Source organism: Chiloscyllium plagiosum, chromosome 4 (genome assembly GCF_004010195.1).
Source record: "Chiloscyllium plagiosum isolate BGI_BamShark_2017 chromosome 4, ASM401019v2, whole genome shotgun sequence".
Lineage (NCBI taxonomy): Eukaryota > Metazoa > Chordata > Chondrichthyes > Orectolobiformes > Hemiscylliidae > Chiloscyllium > Chiloscyllium plagiosum.
This window is the reverse complement of record NC_057713.1, coordinates 54,451,858-54,464,669: the sequence shown is the minus strand read 5'-3', so window position 1 is coordinate 54,464,669 and position 12,812 is coordinate 54,451,858. Positions and strand designations below refer to the sequence as shown.

Genomic DNA, 12,812 nt, shown 5'->3' with positions numbered 1-12,812 from the left:
TCTACCTGCAACTCCACTTTCAAGGAGCTATGAACCTGCACTCCAAGGTCTCTTTGTTCAGCAACACTCCCTTGGGCCTTACCATTAAGAGTATATGTCCTGCTAAGATTTGCTTTCCCAAAATGCAGCACCTCGCATTTATCTGAATTAAACTCCATCTGCCACTTCTCAGCCCATTGGCCTTTCTGGTCCAGATCCTGTTGTAATCTTCGCTGTCCACTACACCTCCAATTTTGGTGTCATCTGCAAACTTACTAACTGTACCTCTTATGCTCACATCCAAATCATTTACGTAAATGACATAAGTAAATGGATAGTTGTTGCACTTTCTGCAGTTGCAGCAGAAGGTGCTGTGAAGCTGTGGGGGGAGGGGAAGGTGTTGAAATTGAAGGAAGAGTGGACCAGGAGGTCCCAGAGGGAACCAAAGTTGCCAAAGGCTGACATGGGAGGGGAGGGGAACATGTTTCTTGCTGGAGCAGGCAGAAATGTTGGTGAATGATCCTCTAGGTGTTGGTGGGACGGTAGGTAAGGGCAAGGGGGATCCTATCACTGTTGCGGAAGGGAAGAGGAGGGTGAGGACTGAAGTGAGGGAGATGGGTCAAACCTGGCTGAAGGCTCTGTCAAACCACTGTGTTAGGAAATCTTTGGTTGAGGAAGAAGGTGGACATTTTGGAGGCTCATTTGTCGAAGCTGGCATCATCGGAACAAATGCAACGGAGACGGAGAGGTCAATGTCAAAATTGGAAAAGCTATATTAGAGACTTGTCACTCAATAGTCTGATATAGCCATGCTCAAATATGCCTCAAATGCCACCATTACCATCCCGGTCATGTCATGTGCAACTGACAGAAGAGGCCCAGAAAAGGTGACAGCACAATGCAGTTAGGACACAGTGTAAGTCCTCAACACTGACTATGGACGTTTTGATGTCTCATGTCATCAGGTCAGATGTAGACAAAGGAAATTCCTGTTCATTAGCACTTACTATGTTGAATATCACAAAGTAAGCACTGACAGTGGCAAAGATGCAAAATGTACTCTGGGTGGAGACATCACTGTCCATCACATATACTGGCTCTGCAGGGTCATCCCTGACCGAACTGATCAAGGTGTAAAAGATATAGCTGCCAGAATGGATCTGAGGCAAGTACTGGGCTTCCATGCTGTACAATTCTATGACTCCTAGGTGAAAAACCAACAAAAGGGAAAAACATGCTGAACCTCATTCTCACATATCTGCCTAGTGCATGTGCATCTGTCCATGATAGTATCAACAGGAGACCTGTAGCGATAAAGTCCCAGCTTCACAATGAGGATACCCCTCATCGTGTTTTGTAGTGCTACTGCCAAATTAAATGGTATTAATTTCAGAACATCATATCCTGACTCTACTATTATCATCAAGGTGGGGATCATATGCCAGGAGCAGCACAAGGCATGCCTAACAACGAGATGCCAACATGGTGAAGCATCAACACAGTTTTTTTACATGCCAAACAATATAAGTAGTACGTGATACAAAGAGCTAGACAATCCACATAAATGGATTAGATCTAAACTCTACAATCCCGCCACCTTCAACGGTGAATGATGGTGGCCAATTAAATAACTGGAGGAGGCAGTGCAAAATTATCCCTACCTCAATAATGGGAGAATCCAGAACATCACTGCCAAAGATAAGGCTGAAGCACCTGCAACAATCATCAGCCAGAAATGCCAATTGAATGATTCATCTTAGCTTCATCCAGAGGTCCCCAGCATCTAAGTTTCCAGTATTCAACCAATTCCATTTGCTACACATGACACCAAGAAAGGCTCTGGGCCCTGATGTTATTCTGACAATAGTAATGAAGCCATGTGCTTCAGAATTTGCTGCCAAGCTATTCATCAGTGACATCTAGCCAACAATGTATAAAAGTGCCCAGGTGTGTTTTGTTCACAAAATGGAACAAATTAAAACCTGTCAATTACTGCCTCATCAGTTGACTCTCCATCATCACTGATACTCAGTTTGAACTCTGCAAGGGCCGTTCAATTCCTGAACTCATTACAGCCTTGGTTCATACACAGACAAAGCTCATCAATTTCAATGGGAAGGTGCGAATGTTTGCCCTTGACATCAAGGCTGCATTTGACTAGAGTGTGGCATCAAGAAGCCCTAGTAACTAGAGTCAATGGGAATTTTGGAGAAAATCCCCACTAATTGGAGTCATACCTGGCACAAAATAAGACCATCATGGTTGTTGTTGATCAATCACTTCAGCCCAAGGACCTTACTGCTGAGGTTTCTCAAGGTTGTGTCTTTGGTCCAAACGTCTTTAGCTGTTTCATCAATTACTTTTCCTTAGTCATGAAGTCAGAACTAAGAATGTTCACTGAAGACTGGACAAAGTTCAGCACCATTCAAGGTTCCTCAGATACTGAAGTAGTCAATGTCCAAATGCATCAAAGACCAAGACAATACCCAGGCTTGGGTTGACAAGTGAAAAATTGCATTTGTGCCATGTAAGTGTCAAGTAGTTTCCAACAAGAGAGACTCTAACCATCGCCCCTTGACGCTCAATGGCATTACCATCACTGAAATCTCCATTATGAACATCCTGGGGTTACCATTTACAGCAATTGAACTGGACTAGTCATATGTACTGGGGCTATAACAGCAGGTCAGAGACTAGGAGTCCTACAGAGAGTAACTCACCTCCTGACTCCCCAAAGTCTGTTCACCATTAACAAAACACAAGCCAGGAATGTGATGGAATACTCCCCACTTGTCTGGATGAGTGCAATTCCATCAATACTCAGGAAACTTAACACCATCCAGGAAAATGCAGCCTGCTTGAGTAGTACCATATTCACAAACATTCACTCCCTCCTCCACTGAAGCACAATAGCAGTATTGTGTCCCAGAAAACAAGATGCACTACAGCAATTCACCAATGCTCCTTAGACAGCACCTTCCAATCTATGGCCACAATCAGCTGGAAGGCCAAGGGCAACAAATACATGGAAACAACATTACCTGAGATTCCCCTCCAAGCCACACATTATCTTGACTTGGAAATATTTTGCTGTTCCTTCACTGCCAGCAGGTCTGAATCCAGAAATTCCTTTCCTAATAACGGCATTGTGGGTGTACCTACACCAAATGGACTGCAGCAGTTCAAGAGGCAGCTCACCACCACCTTCTAAAGGGAAACCAGGCACAGGGAAAACTCAGGCTACGGTGTAAAGCAAAATTGAATCTCAAGAGATTTTTGTAATTAAGGTTGTTTCTAGCTTGCAAAAGTCATATGTATGCAACTTTAAGTATTTTTACTGTATTCAAAGTTAATTTTTTGAATATCAAAATATCACTTACAGAAAAATACTGCTCTGCCTCAAGCTGGTCCTGGAGTTCCCGCATTTGACCCTCATTTCCTCGATATTGCCTTAAGAAATCATATGAGGCATTATCAGATAGTTGCTTAATGTGATTTAAATTAAAGCTGTATTATATACAAACATATCTAAAAGCAATATTATTAGGCTGAACTGCCAAAAATCTCTACTTTAAGTATGACTATTTGTATGAGAAATATGACACTAGAAAATGTGACTTCCATTAGGTCCTTTCTCCGATTAAATTGGGTGTATAACATGTATGGTAACCAACCATTCAATTTTGAGAATCTCGAAATAATACTCATACTGAATCCTCATCCATCTACAATGTGGAGTTAGAAGTTCTTGCCAAAGACTCAAATTGCACTAACCCCAATCAAATTAACACAGGACAGAGCTACAAGTGGAATTTGACAAAGTTAAATGAGCTTTCCAGACATGCTTCTCAATACTTACCCAACTTAGATCACTTTAGCAAATCTGATATTGAATAACATTGATAACTAAATTACATAAGAAGAATTCCAGCTCACTATGATAACCAAGCCCTCCAGATTTCAGTATTGAGCTAAGATGGTCAGTCTATCAAGCTGGGGTACTGCGGATTTGCACAATTCAGCTCTTGTACTGTCAAGACTGTCATTAATTGCTGACTTGGTTTCAACTGCCATTTTGGAACCATCTCTGTTATTATGAGAATTAAATTCTCTTCGTGACTTTCACTGAAACCCAAGAAAGGAAGCAACCAGACAAAGCCATTGATAGAGATGGGTGTGAGAGTTCAGGCTTGAGGGGATTTATAAAAATACAAGATTTATATAAATTTCCAGAACTTTTAACTGTTTGGCTTTGTAACAATACAAGACAAAGTATAAACAATGCTGAATTGTTTATATAATCCTGAGGGCATGTTACTTTGTTCAGGTGGACTGATCTATAGGATATTCACAATAGTGAGAAAGTGTGCACTATTGATTTTTAAATTCTATCCATTGATTGGACTCTCATGGATTGAAATGGTTTCAAAAAGTAAAAACCACCAACTTAAAAGTGGACACAGTAATCACCTGATCATAGGTTGAGCAAGCTTCATGAAACAATTATAAACAAAGCCAATCTGAACTGAAATAAACATTTTTATCAAAGACTGAAGCCTTAGGCATGAGAAGACCTATATTTCCCGTATAATGACTATTTTTAAAAAATATAAACTGGGGAAAAATGGAAGTTCAGATACTGTTGTGTTGCAAAGAACATAACTCGTTCTGTTTTGCACTTCTAAGATCAAAAATGGAACTGCGTGATGTACTCACATTGGCTGCAAAGAAATCATATAACGTTTGGAGAAGTGGGATTTGATACTTCTGTGAGAGAAATTGGCACGAGGTGCGTTTGGGTTTTAACACTGCTTAGCAACAGTCTTTTGCATTTTCATGTTGTAGTTTGTCACAGAGCTGAGAAAGGGAGTTATACTGATCTCTAGAACATCTGTAAGAGAAAAATGGTCTCTCTCTTTTCTCACTGTCAGAGTGAAAGAAAAACTAAGATTTTGAATGGAAGCTTTAACAATTCAAGCAAAGATCTAGATCCAATTGATCTGCTAAATTGAGGATTTTCTATCAAACAGTGAATGACAGTAATGTGATAGCATTGTCAAAAACCAAATTAAATGTGACAAAGTCAGCTCATTTCACCCTTGGACTCGATCCACAGTTTGTTGCTTTTTGCCTATGTTTTTCACCCATAAGATATAAGCAGAAACAGGTCATTCAGCAAATTGAGCCTGCTCTTCCATTCAATGAGATCATGACAGATTTGATAATCCTCAAGTCCACTTCTTTGCTTTTTCCCTAGAATCTTGATTCCCTTAAAAATCTATCTCACCCTTGAATATACTTAACAACCCAGCTTTGACAGCCTATGTGGGAAATAATTCTACAAATTCACTACTGAGAAATTTTACTCCTTATCTCTGATCCAAGACTCTCTGACAACGGAAAACAACCTTTCCATATCTATCCTGTCAAGAGCCCAGAGAATCTTGTGTGCTCCAATAGGGTAACTTCACATTCTTATAAAATCGAATGAATACAGATCCAACCTACTCAACCTCTCCTCATAAGGCAGTCCCTCCATACCTAGTATCAGCCTACAGACCCTTCTCTGGATTGCCTCCAATGCCAGTATATCTTTCCTTAGTCACAGTATTTCAGTTAAAGTCCAACTAGTACTTTGCATAGTTTTGCAAAACTTCCCTAATTTTATACTCCATTCTCTCTGCTATAAAGGCCTCAATTGCATTTGCCTTCCTTGTATGCTAGCATGAATTTATGATCCATGGATGAAAATTTCTAATCCCTCTGTTCCGTAGCTTTCTGCAGTCTACAGTCTAAATAATATTCAGCTCTGAACACTACCTGCTAAATTGCACAACGTCTCATTTTCACACATATCATTCCATATGCCAAATGATTTGTCTACTTGCTTAACCTTTCAAAATCCCTGTGTAGACTCTTGTGCATCATTATCACCATTTGCCTTCCCACATATTTTTGTGTCATCGACAAACTTGGTGATAGTACATTCACTTTCATCATTCAAGTCATTAATATACATTGTAAATACCCTGATCTCAGCAGTGGTCCTTGTGGCACTCCACTAGTTATAGAGTGCCAACCTGAAAATGCCCCATTCCTCCTAACACTGTCTTCTATTAGCTAGTCAATCCTCTTACCACAGTAATATACTACCTCCAACAACATGGGCTCTTATTTTAGAGTCATACAGCATGGAAACTGACCCTTCGGTCCAACAAATCCATGCCAAACATAATCCCAAACTAAACTGGTTCCACCTGCCTGCTCTTGCCCATATCCCTCCAAACCTTTTCTATTCATGTACATATTTAAGTGTCTTTTAAACATTGTAACTGTGTCCACATTCACCAATTCCTCAGGAAGTTCATTCTACATCCAAACGACCCTCTGCGGAAAACATGTGCACTTCAATATCTATTTAAAATCTCTCTCCTCTACCTTAAAAACATACCCCTAGTCTTGAAATCCTCCACCCTAGTGGAAAGACACCTACCACCAACCCAATCTATATCCCTCATGATTTTAGAAAGCTCGATAATGTCACCTGTCAACCTCCTTAGCTCCAGTGAAAGTAGTCCCAGTCTATCCAGCCTTTATGTCCCTATTAATAAAGCCAAGAACACTATATGCTTTATATATTGCTCCCTCTACCTGTCTTGCCGTTAATGATCTGTTCATGCATTCACCCAAATCCCTCTGCTCCTGCATCTCCTTTAGAATTGTACTCCTATTTTATTTTGTCTTTCAGTGTTCTTCTGATCAAAGTGCATCACCTTTGCTGTGGCCCACTGAGGAGATTGAAAAGTGTGAATATTTAGAATCCCTACCTAGAATCCCTACAGTGTGGAAACAGGCTATTTGGTCTAACAAGTCCACACCGACCCTCCGAAGAGTAACCCACCCAGACCCATTTCCCTACTACTCTACATTTACCCCTAATGCACCTGACCTACACATCCCTTAACACTATGGGCAATTTAGCATGGCCAATTCACCTAATCTGCACATCTTTGAATTGTGGAAGGAAACCCTTGCAGACACGGGGAGATTGTACAAACCCACATGGCCAGTCACCCAAGACTGGAATTGAACCCGAGTCCTGGGCGCTGTGAAGCAGCAGTGCTAACCACTGAGCCACCATGCCACCCTCGTGACGTGTGGTGATGATTCACCATTCTTCACCAAGTGGCAACTATATGAAATCTATTTTCCAATGGCACGATTCAAAAAAGAGCAGGGAGTTCTGGAAATCCACGTGCTTCCAACAATATGTATCCTTCAATCAACATTAGTATACCTTATTAGCTTTGTAAAACATTAGTGTGAAATTTCTGCTACACTTATTTATAAAACTATACTCACTACACTTCATATTTAATTTATTACAGAATGTGGTAAATTACCATCAGGCCCTGAAAGGCACTATAAATGCAGCTCATTCTTTGATGCAGAGGAAAGAAAGAGCTTGCAGTTATATAGTACCTTTCATAACTCATGGTGTCCCAGAGTACTTTTCAGCCAATATAACACTTATGCAGTGTAGCTGCTGTTGTAATGTGAGGATGCAGCAGCCAATTCTGCTCAGCAAGGTTCTAAATAGAGCAATGTAAAATAACTAGATAATCTGTTTCTTTTGTGTTGTTTGAAGGATAGATATTAATCAGAACATGAGGGAGATCTCATCTGCTTTTCCCTTAAATACTATCATTTAAAGCCACTGAACAGCTTTTCTTTATTAAAGTTTAACATGTCCTCAGATTAATTATTCATAGACATAAAATGTCTATTCCTCGATTGTCAGAGCGTGCATTTATCCTTTATGAACTATCACATCATTACAATCTATGTTCCATGGGTGCAAAAAAACATTGCTGTCTAGAGTATAATTAGAGGGTTTGGTTTTACTTTCATTTTGATTTGCACTCATGGCTACAGTGAGTAAAATACTGATACAACATGAATGAAACAGTTAAGCACAAGGTTCAACCACAGCAATGCAATCTATATACTTTCAAAAGCAAGCACTATCAGGAATAGTAGATAGTTTGCACTAATTTGACACACCTATATGTCAGCAAACAAATTGCTACTATAGCTTTAATTAACTTGTTTAAATTCAATGTTTTTCCACAGGAGATATGTCTGTTAAAAGCAATTATTTTTGTTGTCTTCTGTCTCCTCTTATTCATCTTCAGACAGACAGACACAATGTGGCTGAGAGCTTGACATGACTGGTCCCACTTCCTAAATCATGACCATACATGTCTTAGCCACTAAGAAGCAGACAGCAACACCAGGACTCTGAGGGAAACACCATTTAAGTTTACCTTGCCTGGGTAATTCTTACTATTTCCCATAGTAGCAAAACAAAGACTGAGAACTTTGCATAAACCTATGATGGACTGTATGTCACATTGGTTAAGCCAAAGCTGGAGTATTGTGGTTGCCATACTGTAGGCAGGATGTAATTGCACTAGAGAAAGTGCAGAAGAGATGCACCAGGATGTTGCCTGAGCTGGAGCTGTTCAGCTATGAAGAGAGACTAGGTATACTGGCATTGTTTACCTTAGAACAGAGAAGGCTGAGGGGAGATCTGACTAAGATGTACCAAGTTCTGAGGGGCACAGGCAGGATAGAGAGGAAGAAGCATTTCTTTTAATGGGAGGGGGTTGAATAACCAGGGGGCACAGTTTTATGGTAAGGAGGAGGAGGAGGCTAAAAGGGTATATTTGTTAGTTCACAATGGAGTTTTTTAAAAACATAGTTCCCCATTTAAGTTGCATTTTTCTTTAACTTCCTATCTGAGGCATGTAAGAATCTCTACGTTGGTTAACATATTTTTATTCCCTGCAAAAAAATTGCAACCATTCCAGAAATCCCTAATTCAATGAGACATTTATTTCACTGTGCTGTAACTCTTTAGTGGAAAACTATCACTTCAACATCCTGTTGCACAGTCAAACATAGTAATCTTCAAATCTTATGAGTAATTTTTGAAATCATATACAATATTAGTCATCTTTACAGCTAAGTACCACTGCTCAAAATCCTCAATTTAACATAGATTAAAAAATAAAATTTCCCAATAAATGAATCAGTACAATGTTAAAGCAGAAATAAATACTTTGAGAGCTGTGCCAGCTGGAATTCGAGTGACCGTTTGGATTCCAACAATGAATTGATCTCTTGTTTCAACTGCTTTTCTGAGCCTTTCAGATTGTCTGCTTCCAGTGACTGGGCCTTCAGTTCACTCTTTGTCATTTCTCGTTTATTCATCTCTTGATCCAGCTGTAGTGCCAGATTCTTCACCTGCATAATTAAGAATATTGATTATCATTTCTTAGGTATATTATCTTAGTTTAAGGTGAAATAAATGGTTTGCATTTAAAAAGGCAATATCACATCTATCAGGATGCCCCAGAGTGCTTCACATTCAAAGGTTGATTTCCAGAATATAGCAGCAAATTACACCTACTTACCCACACATCATTCCTGACTATTTTAGAGGATATATAATGCCACACACCTGGTTATCTTTCCTATTAACTGAAGACTATATATAAAAACCATATTTAAAAAAGTGAGCATACTTTCTCTTTTCTAATGCTGCAGGGTAATTTAACATATTAATTAAAAGACGCTTCCATGGAAAGCGGCCCATTTTCGTAAGGGAGTGAATTCCAGCCGTCCACCTGCCTGGGTGATTTCCAGGCCCGGTTGTGCCCCCTGGATTCATTCGGGACGAGATACAAACAGTGTCCCCAGAGAGGGCAGGGTGCAAGCTATGCTCTGACCCAGTTTGAGCAATTTTCCACCATGGGAAGTGGCCTATTTTCGCAAGGGAAAGAATCAAAGATATGCTCCAGCCTGGGGGAGATCCTTTTTTTTTGTCTGAAATGTTAATAAACCTGCACTATTTTCAGAGGGGTACACACTGGCACTGATCTTTCTACCTGAACTCTGACTCCTTCTATTTGACTCATTCCCTGCCCCACAACCCCCTCCCCCTTCCCATCAGTCATCAGTATAAATACAGCACAATTTCCCAGCTGCTTTCAATTCTGATAAATAGTCACTGAACACTAAATGTTAACTCTGTTTATCTCCTCACAGAAGACTATTCAATACTCCTAAACATCCATCATCAATTTTGATATCGATTAAAGCATTAATCTCTCATACATTTTCTGTTTCACTGACCTCATCAGCATCTATCACATTATGCAAACAAAATAGCCGTTTAAAATTTCTATTTTCTTTTGGTATCTTCAGTTTTAAATTGTGTCCTCAATACGAGAGTCCTGTGCTTCACAAAACAGCTTTTGTACACCCAAACTTTCCATACCCATCATTACGTCCTGCTGCATTGTCCTTCCTCTACAGTACAGTTTCAAGGTGGACAATCTTTCTCTTTCACTCAAAGTCTCTCAGTTCAGGAATTAGTTCGGTAGTCTTCCTTTGAACATCTGAATATTTCATTTTTTTAAAATGAGGAAATCAAAGTGAAAATGGCATTCCAGATTATGCCCGACAAGGATAGATAAATTTCAATAACAGCTCTTTAGACTTAAAGACTAACCTTTGTTACACAATCCAAAATTGGCTTGGCTTTTTTCACTTATGGATATAGAATCAAAAGTGTTACTGAACTATTCATCAAAATCCCCAAGACTTCTTCAGTTTTATCACCTTAAACGCATTTGTTTTTAACATGTACTCTGTAATTTTACTTCATATACCTAATCTCATTACATTTGTTCATGGTGAACTTCGCTTATCATCTCTCTATCTGTCACTCTTAAGTAGTCCATTACCCACTAGATTTTTTCACTTTGATAAGCAGCTTTGGTCAGTGTTTTAATCTCATTTCTATTCATAAATTTAAACACTTAGGACAATATTCCATTCATTAAGTAATTTCTGAAAGCTTGTAGACAACAGCAGCCTAAACATCAATCCTTTTGGTCCTCCAGTGGTAACTGACTTCTAATCTGACAAGTCTCCATGTTGCCACCAAGTCAATCTAACAACCATTTTACAGGTTATTTTGCTGTCAATCCCAAAGAACCTTGCGAGTGAGTATTAGATGGGACAATGCCAAATATGTTTGTGAAATTCAGATATTTTGTGGAGTTTCCATTTGGTTGCACTTTTTATATGAAGCACACTTTACTTGTAAAGTACAAAACCAGTGCAGCAAATCGCAGCGTTTCAAAATCACAGAATTGTTACACTGCAGAAGAATGCCATCTGGCCCACTGTATCTGCACCTGCTCACTGAGCATTTTGATTTAGTATAAACTCTCTGTAACTTTGCATATTGTTTATATTTAAATAACCATCTAATGTCCTTCTGAGCATCTCAACTGAACTTGGTCTCCACCAGACGAAAGTGAGGACTGCAGATGCTGGAGATTAGAATCAAGATTGTGGTGCTGGAAAAGCACAGCAGGTCAGGCAGCATCTGAGCAGCAGGGCAGTCGACGTTTCGGGCAAAAGCCATTGGCCGTTTGCCTGAAACGTCGACTCTCTTGGTCTCCACCACCTTCCAGGCAATACATTCCAGATCCTAACTACTCAATATATGGAAAAGACTTTTTGCACCTTGCATTTGCTTAATGTGCACAATGCTTTAAAACTGTGCCCTCTGGTTCTCAATTCCTACTCTGTCCAGACCACTCTTGATTCTGAAAACTTCTATCAAATATCCTCTCTCCAAGTAAAACAGTCTCAACCTCTCAAATTCATCCTCATTATTGAAGTTTCTTATCCTTTTAAATCTTTTCTGTGATCTCTCCAGTGCATTTATATCCTTCCTAAAGTGAAGCACTCAGATACATATGCAACTAGTGTCTTAGTCAATAAAAAGTGGAGCTGGAAAGGCGCAGCAGGTCAGGCAGCATCGGAGGAGCAGGAAAGTAGACTTTCCTGCTCCTCCGATGCTGCCTTACCTGCTGTGCCTTTCCAGCTCCACGTTTTCATCGACTTTGATTTACAGCATCTGCAGTCCTTCCTACCTCCATGCAACTCATGTCCTATATAAGTATAGAATAATATCACGTTATCACATTTGAAGTGCACATCCACATACATTTTAAAGGTTCAAAGGTTTCCTGTTTTGCCCAGGCAGTGCATTACAGATTCCCAACAACCTCTGGGTGAAAATAAGTTCTCTTTTTTTGTTCGGTTTTTTATTTATAATCAGCAAAAGCATGGACCTTATATTGACCTCTTGGAACTATTCAGTCACCATGAGTCTCTTTTTCTTATCCCTTGGAAAAGTTTATATCCATGTTGCAAGTGTCCCTTTTATTCTGTAATTGTGAACTTTCCTCAAGTCTATTGTGTGGCACAGTATTGAATATATTTTGATTTATTATTGTCACATGTACATATGTACAGTAAAAAGTTTTGTTTTACATGCAGTACTGGCAAATCATACCATACAAAATGCAAAGGGTAATAGAACAGTGTGAGGAATACAATGTTAAGGCTGCATAGAAGGTGCACAAAGCGTGAGATCAACATTAAATTTAAAATTTGAGACGCCTAGTCAGAGGTCTAAATAACAGTTGGGAAGAAGCTGTTATAGAGTCATAGAGATGTACAGTATGGATCGGTCCAACCTGTCCATGCTGACCAGATATCTCAACCCAATCTAGTCCCAGCTGCCAGCGCCCATCTCATATCCCTCCAAACCCTTCCTATTCATATACCCATCCAAATGCCTCTTAAATGTTGCAATTGTACCAGCCTCCACCACATCCTCTGGCAGCTCATTCCATACATATACCCCCCTGTGTGAGAAAACGTTGCCCCTTAGGTCTCTTTTA

The 12,812-nt window shown here is 39.7% G+C and overlaps 1 protein-coding gene across 1 annotated transcript in view; it reads right to left on the bottom strand.

Annotated features, from left to right (window-relative positions):
- The window catches only part of rock1 (Rho-associated, coiled-coil containing protein kinase 1), a 205,992-nt gene that overhangs the window by 52,030 nt on the left and 141,150 nt on the right, over positions 1-12,812 (bottom strand). The window contains exons 20-21 of the mRNA XM_043688241.1: positions 9,104-9,288; positions 3,360-3,429 (exon numbers count right to left, since the gene is read on the bottom strand). Of these exons, the coding sequence (XP_043544176.1) occupies positions 3,360-3,429; positions 9,104-9,288 (255 nt within the window). The remainder of the gene's footprint in view (positions 1-3,359; positions 3,430-9,103; positions 9,289-12,812) is intronic.